The 16589-nt window shown below is 41.6% G+C and overlaps 1 protein-coding gene across 5 annotated transcripts; it reads left to right on the top strand.

The window, feature by feature from the left end:
- The first annotated feature begins 594 nt into the window (after nt 1–594).
- GJA3 (gap junction protein alpha 3) lies at nt 595–14458 on the top strand. Of its 5 annotated transcripts, none has more exons than XM_050333407.1 (5): nt 602–687; nt 1010–1135; nt 2683–2760; nt 2975–3065; nt 7907–14458. In XM_050333407.1, exon 5 carries the CDS (start codon nt 8112–8114, stop codon nt 9345–9347), a length of 1236 nt encoding a protein of 411 aa, XP_050189364.1. In that variant the 5' UTR covers nt 602–687; nt 1010–1135; nt 2683–2760; nt 2975–3065; nt 7907–8111; the 3' UTR covers nt 9348–14458. The 5 variants fall into 5 exon arrangements, with proteins under 5 accessions (XP_050189360.1, XP_050189364.1, XP_050189358.1 ...); XM_050333401.1 differs by having other exon boundaries at nt 7792–14458; XM_050333402.1 differs by having other exon boundaries at nt 2975–3076; nt 7792–14458.
- The last annotated feature ends 2131 nt before the right edge of the window (nt 14459–16589 follow it).

Below are 16589 nucleotides of genomic sequence, written 5' to 3'. Positions count from 1 at the left end.
ACCTTTAAATCATCATTTTGGAAATAGTGGCAACTGATTTTTTTTTTTTTTTTTCCCCCCAAAAGGTCTACACGCAGACAGTTTGACAGCTAATCCTCAGTGAGCAGGGTCTGGGGTAAAGGAAAAAAAAAAAAGGCGCTACCAACTTTTTGGGTTCTTCGTGCAGGAGACGCAGGTGGTAGCAGCGAGGTTTGCCTCCTCACGAAAAAAAAAGACCCACCTTCTTTTTGTGAAGAATCTTTTGTCATTTAGGTTGTTTTTGTTGTTGTTTTGTTTGTTTGTTTGGGGTTTTTTGTTTGTTCGTTTGTTTTCCACTTTTGCTCTCAGGTCTCTCTTAACACCTGACGGAGGGCCGCACCTTCGGCCGCCGGGGCGAGGCGCCCTCTGACACCGGTGCCGCAGCCGTGTCCCGGGACGCCGCTCCGGGGCGGGAATGGGAGCGGGCGGCGGGGGGCGTGCGGGAACCGGCTCCCTCTGCGCTGCCTCGGCCGCAGCGCGGCGGGGCGGGCGGACGGACGGCCCAGCGGGGAGGGGTTTCTCACGCTTTTATCCTCCGGGAGGAATAAACTGTTTTATTTCCCAGGAAATCCCGCGGGGGTGGGATGGATCATCTGCACAGTGACAAACGTTTTAGAATCCAGGGAGAGAAGGGCGAACACCCCGGCCGCTCCGCCCGGAGCCTCGCGGGTGAGGAGAGAGGGGCTGCCGGCGCGGCCCGTGTGAAGCCGGCTGCTGTGCCCGCGGCGGGACGGGAGGGAGGGAGGAGGGGAGGGCCGGGTGCCCAGTGCCTGTGGGGCAGCCCGTCAGAGGGGCAGCCCGTCAGAGAGGCAGCCCGTCAGAGGGGCAGCCCGTCAGAGGGCAGCCGTCGCGGCCGCGCTCCCGCCCGCCCGAGGGGCGCGCTGCCAGCCCGGGCAGCAGCACGGAGGGAGGTGGGCACCGGCCTTCCGGGCACCTCCCGCCCCGCCCCTGCACCCAGCCCCCACCACCACCCCCTCCGCTTTCTCCATAGTCCGAGCAAAGTTTGGGGGCGCCTCTTCCCCCCGGTTAAGCGAGTTATGCGCCATCGCTGCCTGGACTCTTCCGAAGGAGCTGAGCTTTTGGCGCTTAAGACAGCGCTCCTCCCCGCGAAGCTACCGTAAGTAGAGCGACCCTGGTCTGCGCCGCTCGGCCCCCTGTGCGGAGCCGCCGCTCCCGAGAGGGGCTCGGCTGGCGGGGCCGCGGCCACCGGCGCACTGCGAGCCTGCGCTGGAGGCGGGAGCTGCCTGGGGGCTCTGCCCGCTCGCCGGGCCCCCCGGCCGTGGGCTGGGCGCCAGGGAAGGGCAGGGCGGGGCCGAGCCCGCTCATCCCGCTGAGGACGAATGAGGGAAGGGGAGTCACTGCTTTGGATTCCTCCTTGAGGGATCCCGGTGCGAGCGTCCTTCCGTTGGTGCCCCACCGAGGGAACCGTCTGCAGGCAGCGGCAGCTCGCACATGGGGCGGGAACTGCCTGGTGAGGCAGGCAGAAGTGTCCAAACCTAACCAAATACCTAAGGAGATGCAGTGGAAAGCAGAACGCCAAATACACGCGGGATTGTTGGGGCCGTTGCCCGCCAAAGGGTGCCCGTGTAGGGGCATGTAATTTCTTCCTTAAGGGTTGCCACTCACATTCGAACATTGATGTGCATTCCAAGTCAGTTTTGTACTTGGAGTAAAGTTAAATCCTAACTATAAAGCAGAGCCAGAATTGCTTTAAGCTCTTGTAAGTGGTGCTACACGGAATGATGGAGTTCAGGAGTGTACTCCCCACATGGTTCTGGGGTTCCTTAAAGTGAGCTCTGAGTTATCTGACCCATACAAACACTTTCTACTGATGGTGGGAAAAACAGCTGGCTGGCCTCCCTGCATTAACCAGGCTTTTACATCACTCTTCCAGTCACATCTTCTATCTGAGAGTTATCCAAACATGCTGGTTACTCACTTGTTCACTTAGGACTCATGAGTGATGTGAAGTATTGAGATGAATAAATATTCTTTAGAAGGTATTTATAGCTTAAATATAACTCTTAAGTAAGACTTTTCCAGTGTTATAACAAAAAAAAAAAAAGTTGTTTAATTTGTGTCTGTTCTTTTTTTCCTGTAGGTAAAAAGAGTATTAGAGTATTTGGGTTCGTTGCTGAGTCACTGAAGAAATCATATAAGCCTAAGATGTTATTAGGAATCCTTAGTGTGTTAGGCCTTTAAGACATAGATACATAGATATGAAGAATGACATAGATGTGAAGAATGAATTGAACTGAGTAACCAGAGCTATTAGAGCTTCCCTTTAAGAGAAATTTAAAGGGAAATGAGAGAATTCTACTGGAACACTTTAGTCTTAAACTAGAAAAAAAATTAAATGATTGCCATAGTACAAAAGTGTACTTTAAAGAAATTTGAATGGGGTTTACAGCACCATCTCCCTTGCAGTTACTTTTACTTGCCTTAAGTCCCCTCACATGGATGCTTGAATGTTGGAGTACTTGCTTCTCTGCAGTGTAAAAGGCTCTTGAGTCTCTGAATGCCAGAAAGGCTCATCTTTCCGATGTATATCTGGGGTGGGGGGCGGGACACTCCTTACTGTGCAGTTTTTAGACCTGTGTGGCTGATCGTATGTGGGCACCTGACAGATCTGTCTCATTCATGCTTCACTCACTCGGGATGTAGGACTGTTGCCCTCATGCTCAACGGCTATTCCGCAGTCCCCTGGTAGCTCCACACCCTCCACGCCTTTCAGCTTTATTGGTAAGTCACTGTCTTTTAATTCCGATGTAGAGCTCTTAAGATGCCATTTGAGTATTCTGGGGGAGAAAAGGGGTTACTTTTTGTTCCTGTTTGTCTCCTGCAACTAGAGAATCAGAGGAGGGGTTTATTATACCAGGGAACAGAGTTTAACAGGTGGGGTGTAGCTCTCCTCCCCGGCTCAGCCCTGCACTCCTCGCACTTTTCCTTTACCCAGGCCAAACTTTCACTCAGAGGTCAAGTGAAGTCAAGAAGAAGTCAAAAGAAGTTTTGCCTGGGATTTAAGGAGGAGGCTCCATAGCAGTAAAGTAAGTTTAAGGTAATAATAAGATCAAATAAGGAATTAATTTTTAACAAGTGTTTAAAATGTAATGAGAGTGGTAATAGATGTGTCTGAAAGTATGACACTGTGAGGATGAAAAAGTTCTCATTTAAACAAGTTTATAAAATGAACTATGAAACCTCCATTGTGACTTATGAGACACTCACTATTGTATGTCATGTATAGGTGCATGACCAAATACCATTAAGTTTCACTGGAAATTATAGTAGCTTGTTCTGTGCCTGTATATATGCCAGTTTGTCTGGAATGACATGGTCACACTGCAGACTTTCTGCAGGATGACTGCTTTTATCTGATTTAAATAGCAGAGTTAAGAACGTGGTGGTAAAGGAGATGCCTTATTGTTTAGTGTAAAAACAAATGAAATATTGCAAGTTGTTTTAGCAGCATTTTTTTCTCATACTGCTTCATAACATTTAGATAATTTTAAAGATAAAAGTCGAAATCCCATAGTTTTAGGCTGTCACAAGAAATTGAAGGAAGTGTGGACTGCATTTAAGAACTCATATTCAGACAAGGACATCTGTCATGTTTCTGAATAATTGTTAAGGGACATTTTTAGATATACCAGTGTAATAAAATCATAAATACATCAGGTTTCATAATCTGATCATGTATGTAACACAGCTGTGTAGTTATTTATGTGTGTAATGTGTGCATATGTGTAGATAAATACATAAACATATATATGTGTGAGTAGAATTATAAATAATTAAAATATCATATTTCACACGCTCGATACAGAGTGGTGAACCCATCTGGTGACATCATCAGAAATAAAAATAACTGACAAGTTTACAGATGACACATTATAAGTATTTGTCTCCCGTAGACAGAGATATTTATATGGCATCACAGCTTCTAAAATTTATTCTGTCTCTTGCTTGTTCTATTTGCTACATGCACGCAAACACCATACACAAAGTGTATTTGTGCATGTACTAAACTAGTAATTAATACCACAACATTGATTCTTAAATGCCATGCCAATTTTTATGAACTGTCCAGTTTTCCATATTTGTCTCAGAGTAATGATTTTCTAAGTGAACCAAACAATACAGGACTCACAGTTCTTATTAAATGATCCCAAGGTTCATGAAGTCCTTGCTTTTCAAACAATTGAATTAGATTGCTTTCTGAGACAGATTTTCCTGTCATTCTCTAGTGGACATCAAGAAATTCAGATAAAGATGTTTCATTCCTTAATCTGCATTTTTTCCAAACACAAAAAGAAAAAAATGTCTCCTTTCACAATCCATATTTAAGATTAGGTCTTAACAGTTGCCTAGCTCTGGATTTCAGTAGCACTGAAAGTAATACTGTAAAGTTGAAGTTTATGTAATACTACAAAAGCAAGTTTGGAATTGATCTCAAATAAAATATTGAGTTATGGCTGTTAAATTTAGATTTAGGTATTGTTGAACTTACTGGGAAAAACTCAAGTATTCTGTGAGCTCTGAGGACCTTGTGGTTTCATTTGAGGTCATTTAATCATTATCTGAATTAAGTCATCCCTTTAAATTTTTGGTGTGATTTTTGGATGAGGTATGTTGGCTTTACAATTGCTTACTGAAGAATGTATTGACACTGAAGAAAGATACGGGACCTGGATTTCTGGGAACCCTCTAGCTAGTGGAAATATGTAACTTTGTGTTGCACTTGGAAATTATGTCCTTCCCATATGGATGTACTATGGGAAATATGCATTTTTGGTGAAGGCAACAATTGCTGCAGTTCATACCAAGATGAACACTGAGGTTTTTCACCTCAGTGCAGTTAAGATGCCATGAAGTATCTGCTCACAACTTAGACACTTTTTCTTTGTGTACAGGATGAGTTTGCACACTCTGGTACACAAATATAAATCTTTTAACTAATATAAGCATTAGAATAGCTTTTTTAATATGTATCCTTTGAGAAATGCCTTGTGTCATGTCTTCGGTCCTGATTATCTCAGCCTAGGCATTGTTGACCTATAGTAGAAACAAAAAAAAGTTCTTCTGTAGTATTACTGAATGGAGAATGATTAAATTAGATGGATATATTATTTATCATTTTTAAGTTTTACCAATTGTTATTGTTCTTCTTCTACTAATCACTAGATAAATCTTCAGGAAAGCACAAAAAATCCTACTTTCATTGTAGTCATCATTACCTATGGATCTCAGTAAGAAATGCACTTCAGTGTACCTATAAGGGGAAAAAATTGATACCTGTGTTTACCTTACAGTGCAGGCGTTATAATTTTTCGTGAGGGCAACTGCATTTTTTTTGAGCAACAGAAGGTAATATCTGTCTTTATATAAAACAGTGTGTAGGCTTTGTGCCAATGGACACAGGGGTAATTGCAGCCATGCTGAAAATAGGATGTAGTAATGAATTCAAGAAAATTTAATGGGCTAACGTTTTGCTGGTTGATAAACTTTCTACTACAAGTATTAGCAACAAAAGAACAAACTGTAACTTTGACCACTTATTATCTGAGCTGCCTATTTGGTTTGATCTGGATAGAAAATAAAGAGTGGGGTAGATAGTATTGATCTGAGAGGCAAAGAATAGCAGAGAAAGGAAATAATGAGATTAGGTTTATGCTAAACTTCTTTAATCCATCAAATATCACATTATTCATTTTGCTGTTCCTGCATTTTCCCACTCAAAATGAGAACATTCCCAAACATCGGTTTAAGTCTGTTCAAAGTTGAAATTAAACTGGATATATCTTCAAATGGTTTTGAGTAAAAACAACAACAACAAAAAATTCATTATTCCCTTAAAAATTGATACTTCTCAAGATTAAAATTCCTTAACCATCCAAAATATTGTAAACTGTATAACGTTAAGATTGAGGATTAAATTTTTAAATCATATAAGCATATTAAGATTATGAAAATATTATGACAAAATGTACTTGGGTTTGGGCTACTATTTTAGGAGGAGAAAAAATACATTCTTCAAAAAGAATCTCAATATATTAAAAAATTATTAAAAAAAAGTTTGAGGTTCAGGGACATTAGTACACAGAATTGGTGTTTTGTTGTTAACATCATCATTTGCTGGAAATGTTGCATATTATGCTGGAAAAAGAATTCACTGATACTAAAGAGGATGTGTTTTTGCAGAATATGAAAGATGTATTTCTTAGGGGGAGTTTTTGCTGAGTTAACTTTGTGGGATAAAAAAAAATTCATATTCCAGGATTTGCAAAAATGCAAAATACTAATAGTTGTTTTGTTACTTTTTGTATGAAAGCAAACTAGCCTGCATTTACAGTTATTTCATTGCCTTGTAGTAAAATCAAGTTATAAAAAAGTACCTCAAATAACTTTTATTTCTTTAACTGCCCTAACTAAAAGCCTGAAAGAGGTTCCATACAGACTTTGGAAATGCTTCTTCTGGAAAACCAGTGACATAATTGCTGGAAATCACACTAAATGTAATGATGAGAATAGTGGTAAATTCCTAGCTATAATGATGACTGCCTTTTTTTTCTTGGGAATTGTAAGACACCTGCGTGTTTGGATAAGAAGTATAAGTATAAAAATAGTAATTCAGTTATAAAATATTCTGAGGTTTTTAAACAGCAGGATAATCACTTTTCTGATAGTGTTTTTCCAAATCAGGAATTGTGTCTCTGCCTAGAATTGGACATGGGAGGCCCATCATACATGAATTGGTGGAAATTGCTGAGAATATATGCTGTTGTTTTTCACTGAAGTAAGGTCATGGGATGTAATTTTATTTTTTTCCAAGAAAATCTCTGTATACAGTTGTTAAAGTGACCTTGAGTTTGTTGGCTTTTTGTTTTGTTTTGTTTTTGGTTTGGTTTGGTTTTTTTATTTGTTTGGTTTTTTAAATGATGTTGCAGTAGGTATGGTTCAGTAACAATAACTGACAGGACAGTGGGGAAAATGGCATAGAAACCTTTTCATAATTCCTCTCAAAATTTCTCATTCTTCCCAATATTTCAAGTTATTAAAGTAATTCTGTTTGTTTTTTGTGTTTTTTTTTTTTTTTAGAAATAAACAATTCAAACATGATTAGGCTTTGAGAACATGCTTGTTGAGTTGTACACATTCCAAAATTAAACTGCAAGTTCCATAGGTTTTGAGTAATTATTTTTCTGTGTTTGTACAGTTTGAAAATAGCAGAGACTTCGGACATTTCTAACTTCCTGAATGCTGGAGTATATAAGTTCTGATAACAGTAAAATCATTAGAATTAGGCAATTTTTGTATCCCACTCTGATACAAGGGCAGTTACATGAATAGTAGGATTACTATAATTGAACTGATTTCAATCTGTTCTTTTCTAAATATAGGCAGGAGCACTTAGAGCCATCTCAGATAGAGGAAACAGAGAAATAATATTTTTAAAAATGTTTAAATCTAAATTTAAAAATATTTAAATCTAGTAGAAATTCTAACTTACAAATCCTTCTTGTCTGTTGTGCGTGGGCACTTAAACCTCTATGGGCTATGTGGAAGCACTAAACATCTCACTTCTGTGCTCATCAAAGCTCGTGGTTGCATGGTCACAGGGTTATCCAGTTCTTAACGCACATCTGCAATATTCTGCAAAAACAAGTGCACTTGAGAAGTATCATTTGTCAAGGATCAGTCTGTTCTGCCCCAGCATTGTGTAATTATTATTTTTTTAACATTGCTCTAATTGCTGTGATGTTCTTATTGTAGGTTAGAAATCTGAAACAATGGGTGACTGGAGCTTTCTGGGGAGACTGTTAGAGAATGCGCAGGAACACTCCACGGTTATTGGCAAGGTTTGGCTGACAGTACTGTTTATCTTCAGGATACTGGTGCTGGGGGCTGCTGCTGAGGAGGTCTGGGGAGACGAGCAGTCGGACTTTACATGCAACACTCAGCAACCTGGTTGTGAAAATGTTTGCTATGACAAAGCCTTCCCCATTTCTCACATCCGCTTCTGGGTCCTGCAGATCATTTTTGTCTCCACTCCAACCCTCATTTACCTGGGCCATGTCCTGCACATTGTACGCATGGAGGAGAAGAGGAAAGAGAAAGAAGAGATGAAAAAGAAAGGAAGCAGCAAAGATGGAAACTACGCAGTAGCAGCAGCAGCATCTGGCAGTGGTGGCGGAGGGGGCAGCAATAACATCAAGGATCCTGTAGGCAAAAGGGGGAAGGAGAAGCTCCCAATCCGTGATGAACGTGGTAGAATCCGTATGGGGGGTGCCTTGCTCCGTACCTATGTCTTCAACATCATATTCAAGACCCTGTTCGAGGTGGGCTTCATTGTGGGCCAGTATTTCCTGTATGGCTTTGAGCTAAAACCAGTCTACCAGTGCAGCCGCTCACCTTGTCCACACACTGTCGACTGCTTCATCTCAAGGCCCACTGAGAAGACCATCTTCATAATCTTCATGTTGGTGGTGGCCTCAGTCTCCTTGCTGCTGAACATGCTTGAGATATATCACTTGGGGTGGAAGAAGCTTAAGCAGGGCATGACAAGCCAGTACATCCTTGAGATGCCTGTTGCAACAATGACACCAGTTATGGTAACAGGGGAGTCCAAACCCGTTTCCCTGCCACCACCAGCACCACCCGTGGTGGTAACAACTGCCACGCCACCCCCTGTTCTGCCTGACACCCGTGCTGTCACACCACTGCTGGCCCCAGTCACCATGGCATCATACTATGCTACAGCAGCTCCTAGACCACGGCCCCCCTCCAACACAACCTCCATGGCAAGCTACCCTGTTGCTCCACCGGTTCCCGAGGAGAGACACTGTGCTGTGACTCCCACGCCCATCTCCACTCCTGTCACCATCCCAACCCCCATTTCCACACCCACCCCAGCCGTCATCAGCTACTTCAACAGCAGCAGCCGTGCCCTGACATCCGAGCAGAACTGGGCCAACATGGCAGCGGAGCAGCAGGGGAAGGTTTCCTCCAGCTCAGCAGGCTCCTCTACCCCGAGCAGTGTCCGGCATCACCTTCCCGAGCAAGAAGAGCCACTGGAGCAGCTACTCCCGCCCCCAGCCGTGCTGCCCATTGCTGCAGCCAACAGCGGCAGCAGCACCAGCCTGAGTGGGGCAAGCGGCAGTAAGTGGGATGTGGAGGGCGAGGAGGAGCTGTCAGGGGCACGGCCCGTGCCGGCCGCCTGCACCACTGTGGAGATGCACGAGCCACCCCTGTTCGTAGACACGCGGCGCTTGAGCAGGGCCAGTAAGTCGAGCAGCTGCAGAGCCCGGTCAGACGACCTGGCCGTGTAAGGCGGCCGCCCCTGCGTGTGGGGGCAGGTGGTGGAAGGCGGAGTGGGCAGGGGAGCTGTCCGGGGAGGCCAGGCCTGGCGTGGGTGAGAAGGCCTGGGCTTCAAACTTAGACGCTTGCTGTTCTTGCACTCTGTGAGTTGTAGTGGGGAAAAATATCAACATTTTCTAATAGGTCAGGGGTGACCAAAGCGCAGCCCGCGGGCCAGGGGACCGGTCCCACTTTCCTTCATGTCCATGGCAGATCTCCCAAGGGCAGCCATAGAAGAGGCCTGCACGGATAGCAGGTGGTGATGGTAGCTGGCCATGTGCCTCGAGGCTGACTTTCATCTGGGAAAAATGTTAATATCCCTAGTGCCCATGTGCCTGGCTGTCATCTCCCTCTTGCCCATGACTTCACTTCTACCCTTTTTCACACAAGCTCTACATGAGCAGATGTGATGAATCACTTTCTTCTTTTTGAATCTTACATAGCCCTATGTTGGACATCAGGGTGGCAAATCGTCTGTTGGAGCCTGTCATCTCTACAGACCAACTTGCCGTATTAAAGGTGACTCAGTTTGTTCCATATAACATGACTTAAAGAAGCCTTTGTGCTCATTGCAAATCACCAATGTGGTCCTCGGCCAGGCAGAGTTTAGGTAACCCCTGTAATAGATTTTTGAGGTTCTTCTTTCCATAATTTTTTTTTTTTTACTCTTGACCTGTTAGGAAGTGTTCAGTTTGACCTTCTATTCAGTGTTTGCTGACCATGATTACACCATTTTTAAAAGCCCTCAAATATGTTTGAGCATGTTTGATTATAATTCTAGATGACTTCTGAAATTGCTTAGAGGAGGACAGGAATTTAAATCACACCTCAGAAATTATTACACAGAACAATTTCTCTTCAGAAAGCAAGGATTATGATTTCAATACACTGTGGCCCCATACATTGCCTGTGGACAAACAATAGGATAAAGTACAGCTCTGCATTTTAGACTACTAGATATCAGCTTAAGTTTGTTGGAAAAATGCTTTTTAGAGATAAACCTGAGTGCATATTTTTAAGTATTTGAACATTTTGAGAATAATTTTGATCTCTAAGTTTAAAGTTACTTGACTGTGTATTTAATAATTTTAGTTTGATCTTTGGTCTTACAAGAAAATGTAAGAGGAAAGAAACTTACTAATGGTAAAATTCCCAAAGCAACATTATTTCCTGTTGTGTCCTACCCTTTAACATCAATCTGTAATGTCTTACAGGTCAGTGAAAACAGATTTAGATAATATTGTATTGCAGAAAAGGTGGCTAAAATATCTGGGCAACGTAGTGGCTGAAGAGTCTGTTCTGATCCCACTGAAGTCACTTGAAGGCTTTCCGTTGAATTTAACAAAGAGCAAGATTTGGAATGGATCTTGCAGGCCTTATTCAAGCAAAACTAACGTTCACATAAAGTTTTGGGAGCCAGAATAAATGTAGATTTTGGGCCGTAGATAAAAACATTGAAATCCTGCTTTTGAAAATTGTGTTTCCCTTAAAAATGGGTGAAGGAAAGTACTGGGTATTTGTTACTAAGGTGCAGCTTTGCTTACAATGGGCTCTGTCCATTATTCCTTTGTTAACAAGAGATTAGTCAGACTTCTGAATGCCTGATAAGGCTCAGGAGAGTTTCGGTACAAAAGGAATGCAGAATTAGGCCCATATTCCGTTCTAAGCAAAATCCAAAAGAACTGAAGCTTGAAGTCAGTCCTGTTGCTGCTACAAATCGAAAGTACTGTAACTGGAGAACACACTGGGATAGCCCTTTGCATCTTCAAAATATTTGGCCTGGCAGTGCAGTCCTTACTCAGGCAAAGCAGGGTCACCCTGTAGCAAGTAGTTACAATTGCCAGTTATTTCTGCTGTTATATGTTTTCCTGAATGTGTTCATTTTATTCAACAGCTAAAATATATTCCTACTGCTCAAGATTAAACATTTTTACTGCTTTCTGAGTAGTCAGAAAAAGCTTCTCATGATCAGAAGCACTGTTCTGCAACCCTTGGGTATGTTGTCTCATGACTTCCTTGTACTGCTTGTGGTGAACCAGCTGAGGAGAAGTCTTTCTGCTCCCATGATCTTGGGGGCAGACACTGCGTTAAAAGTCAATGTGCAGTAGTACAATACAGGTATTTATTATTAGGTGTTCAGCTTCAGACATGCTCTCATGGATTTTCTGTGTTATAAGCCATAAAAACCCTTTCTGCAAGAAAGCTAAAAGCTAAATTCTGCTTTCTATTGTACCCATGCAACTATGCTGAACTTAGACTGAAGTTGATGAGGTTGCCTAGATGTATAGAGAGGCAGAATATAAGACTCCAAATTTTTAGATTTACTAGCATCTATAGTAGCAGTTTTGTAAGTTTTGATAAATGCCAGTTAATTATATTGCTGAAATAATGCAATATGCATCTCTGTATTTTAGAGCATCAAAATTTATAGGCTACATTTCCCTTTCTTCTATGCTTCTGAAGAATGAAGTCAAAGTCTTTCTGGAGTGTATTTATATAAACGAGACCACCTGGAATATGTGCTTTTTTATATCAGTGCCTGAGAGCAAAACTGACTTGTTGTTTGATGGGGCTCTGAATCTTGCAGTCCTTACTTTAGTACAACCCTCACAGAGTGTGTCCTGCAGGATTACATCCATATTGTATATAAAAAATAGTAACAGAGATAGATTCAACTTACAATCAACTGATACCTAGTCTGACCTTTTCTAGTAAATGTGTGTGGTTAGACCTGCAGAGAGTTCAGATGCTTTTGTGGAATATATGGTATTTTCAGTCAGAGTAACTACTGGAAAGCTCTAAAAGATCATTTTTCCTGTTAGGTGAAGCTCGGGGGGAGAAATGTAACTCTATTGCAACCCCTAAGAGAAGTCTGAGAGAGCAGCCTCTGCATCCAAGCAGTACTGGTCTGAGAAAGCAAAGCTACAACTCACAGGTTGCGCTTTTAAGATCAGCTTAAGTTCCATCACGTAACTATGCAGCGTCAAGCCTCTTCATTACCTACAGTTTCATTTGGAGTCCAGTAACTGTTTCTTCATTTAAGCCCAGGTAACTGTTTTGGCAGAACTCCTCCTTAGTGCTTACAACTGCTTTTAGTTGCCACATCACATCTGGGTTCAGATTTGTTGAAAGAAAAATCTTATTGGTGTGGCCAATTTTGAGCACTCTAATCTTTACTCGTGAATGAACTCTGAATTCAACATCCTATCAGCCAAGTATAACTGTGGAGAATTCCACGGTTCTAGGAAGTATGTACAAACACTCACTAACTTGCAGAACAGAGTCTGTTGGTAAAAACTATCTGCTAGTTTCCAAGTCATTTAGTCTTTCACATCAATTAATTACAGAGTCTCATGGGAACTGGTAGCAAGTGATATTTTGATTTAGCCCGGTCATACGGCTGTTCAATCCACAATCCTGAAAGACCTTAGATGTACAGCTAAGATGAAACCTCTAGGTAAGTTATTGCAAAAGCAGAATTCAGAACAGAATCATGCCTGATATTAAGCAAACTGAAAAAAAACCCACTCATTTTTGCTCTTTGAGTAGAATAATTGTGGGAAAACTTGTTGTCTCTCTTACTTGAAGTTAAAAAATATGCTGAGGTGAACTATGGAAAAGAAAACTGAAAAAAAAATACTCTTTGAACAAGTTACCAGGTGTATAATGTACTACACTTTTTGCAGTATATTTGTCATTCATCAAGGCACTTAGAGCTAATTAAATGTCTGACATTTTGCAGCTCTTGAGATTATTTTCTGGTATGAATACGTAAGTGTAGCATCAGCGAAATAATTAAAGCAAGCTTTAAAAACCAGATCAATACTTAGGTCCTTTTTTGGTTAGGCATGGGACCACCTCCTCAGCTGCTACAAAGCTGTTGTATTCCACTGAGTTCACGTGGGTGACAGCAGTCTGCAGAAGCAGAGCATTGAGCCCCCAGGTCTTTTTGTTTAATACAGACACTAACATCATGGATTTGAACAGGCTGGGTTGTTTTTTTTTTTAATTCCAGATGTTCTACTTTGATTTTTCTTGTGAAAAGTGTGCTTTTGTAATTTTGATTTTCTGAAGTTTACATTCAGTTTTTGATTTCAGGTTGCACATTTGGATGAAATAAACTGCTTTCTAAGTTTACATTTGTATAATAAGTAAAAGAATGACTCTGCCAATGTGTTAAACTTAAGAGAGAAATGTCTTACTGTAACACTGGAACTCTTTAGACATAAGGCAGTACCATTAAAGACGGTTTAACCTGGTCACTGATCTATAGTATCAGATCTCTCTGTATATTTGAAATATATGGATAAATAGGGAGCACACTATGGAAAAAGATACTTTTCATCATGAACTCAATTATTACCAAATAAACTAAGGTTCGTTATTGTTCATAAGCCTTCCTGTGTGTTTAGAGGTTCAATGACAAAAACTAGCTGTGACGTAAGTCCTTTAAGAGCTAAATTTACAGCCTGGCTTAAGGTTCCAAACAAAATACTTGAGGATAAACACTGCACTGTTACACTGTAGAAGATTTTACAAAAAATAAATGTTTTGCTTTCTATGCAAAAATATGGTTCTGAACCTGCAAATACAATTTCATGCAAGTTATTTTAACTTTTGCAGATAAGACCATTAAAGGTAATGGGACTATTTGCGTAAGCAAAAAATACTGATATGAAAAAGAAACTATAGATTGCTTTTTAAGTTTGCTGTAGATACCAACGTAGTTCTAAAAGTTTCAGTTCTTGAAGAGTTATGCAAGATATGTGAGCATATTTTAAGGTGGAGAATATACTGCTGTTTCTCACAGTTAATGGGTTGTAAAGCATAAGAAGGCTTACTCAGAACTTTCTTGTGGCTTTCCAGATGTTTGTCTTTTACATGACAGAATCTAAACAACAAACATAACAAGTTTTCTGGGCTGTCAGGAACTTGTAGAACAATAAAACCAGCAAACAGTTAAAAGTACTGTCTTCAACAAAGTGCCTTGTATATTAAATTCTGTAAGAAGCAAGTTGATGTAAACGTTAATTTACCTCATATGTTTACAAAATTGTGACTAAATAAACTTTTTTGTACCACGGCATTGTCTCTTTTAGATTAAATTTCCATGGTTGTGTAGATGGTCTTTTACAATACTAACACAATGGAACAGTTAGTTCCCTCCCTTTACTCACTTCCACTGCTCCTTTCCCTCTTTATATGAAGTGCTCACTGAATTGCATCTGTTGCAAAACTGGATGCTGAAACCCGTCTCCGTGCCGAACTCCCAGTGGCTTCAAAGGAAGTTCACAATCCAGAAGACATGCGTGACCAAGACCCACTTGAGCAGGTGCAAAGGGTGAAATACTGCCTTCTGCCTTCTGCCAAATACAGGTTTCACCCTTGGCTCTTACTTTGACACAGGAGTCCCCATTCATTTCATGTGGTGTGGTGTTGATAGGGGCTCCCATCTTTTCCCCAGTGCTGACTCACTAACTTTGATCTATCCATCTAGCTGAAATGTCATGAGGCTGTTACTTGTAAATGCATGAAGGGAAAATGTGTCCTTACTGGGGATAATATGGGGTATCCACCGTGTTTGAAATTTGCTGATTTGTCCCTTGTAGGAAAGTTCACAATTAAGGCACACAAAAGTGCAACCCAATTTTGTACTGAAATTGTACCATGTACTAAAGGCGATTTAGTCTAAACGTTGTACAGTCCTGTGAAAAGGCCAGGTCCAGGTTTCCAAGAAGTTTTGATTTTGAAAAGCAGCAATGTGGGCAGTACTAAATAACTCTTCCAGAAGTGTTAAAATAAGTATGAAGGTTTTGTAAAACTGTATTTTATATGCAGTACTTTTATGGACCTGGTAGGTCAGGATAGTTTCTGCCCAGTAGCACTGAGTGCTTCTCTCTCATGTGAGTACTGTCAAGCATATTTTTGGTCCCTCCTGTGCTCAGGCAATGCTATTTCTTCTTTACATGAGGTATCCATATGGTAAACAAGATTGTTCATCATCTCTCATGACTGGCAGGGGTAAAGCAAGCTGACAGGTGTATAATATGGATAGTACTAAGATTGTGCTTTGCTGTAACAAGCTAAGGAAGAAAGCGCACAAAGCTGTATTGCTGAACAAAACTCACTTGCCTTTGACCAAGAGCACTTTTTGTTACAAGTGTATCTTGCATGCTTTGTGTTTAGATGCATGTTCCGCAGTTTTGTCACTTGAAAAACAGTCAGAGTACTCCCAAGGGAGCTGAGAGCATCAGCTGGTGCAGACACAGCTCAGTCCTGGACTCTCCCTCCCTTAGGACACAGCCGTGCTGCTGTCCCCTTGCATCCACTGTCTCTAAAGAATTTCTGGCTGGAGTATGAGATGTGAATGTTGCTACTCTTGGTCTCTGAAGGCCTGTGTGATGGTGTGGGTGCCTTTTGCTGCCACCCTGAGGAACGTGGCTTCATGTGAGCTTGTGGAGGAAGGCTGAAAGGTGTGCCCCTCTTATCCACAGCTTTGTCATGGCACCCTGAAGATCCTGATGGTAATGAGAAGAGGTGTACTGGGGGGAACCCTAAACTGCTCCAGTAAATTTCTGAACAGTTCTGCTGAGAGCCAAATGAGGAGCATTCCACACACTCTTGTACTGCTGCTGCTGTCCCCGGGGATTTGGCACAAGAATAATCAGCTGGACTTTAGTAAGCATTTTCACTGTGAAAACGGGATTTAACTGACCTCATCAGTGCTTTCCCACTCTTTAGCTGGAATAGGAAGGAAAGCAATACACATTGCCTCCCAAGGAAACAGACTTCAGCTAGTGAGGTCTTAATAGGTCTGACATTTTGATCTGGATTTTGGCAACTGGATGTGCATCAAGTGTAACTGTTTTTGTGTCTATTTTCAGCAGACAATAGAGTAAGCAGATGCTTATCCAAAATCACAAGACTGAAGAGAGAGTCTTCTCATAAAAATGGTCTAGGAAGACTCTGGTTTTATGTCGTAGTCCAGGAAAACAGAGTGTTTGAGGAAATACACATTTTAGCACTTGTGGGTATGTGATATTAAGTCAGAATTACAGGTATCATTAATTACTGTTACTGCATTAGTAGGACAGTCGGATTGCACCAGATGTTCTTCACTGTATAAGGTTTATTTGTTTTTATAGAGAGATTGGTAGTACATAGTAACATAATGCTCTCTTTCATGGGTAATTACTTCCTTTCTTTTTCTTGTG

The sequence above is a fragment of the Myiozetetes cayanensis genome, unplaced genomic scaffold (genome assembly GCF_022539395.1).
Source record: "Myiozetetes cayanensis isolate MyiCay16 unplaced genomic scaffold, myiCay2020 scf5-8, whole genome shotgun sequence".
Taxonomy (NCBI): Eukaryota; Metazoa; Chordata; class Aves; order Passeriformes; family Tyrannidae; genus Myiozetetes; species Myiozetetes cayanensis.
Note: the sequence above shows the minus strand (reverse complement) of the source record. Positions and strands in the feature narration are given on the sequence as shown.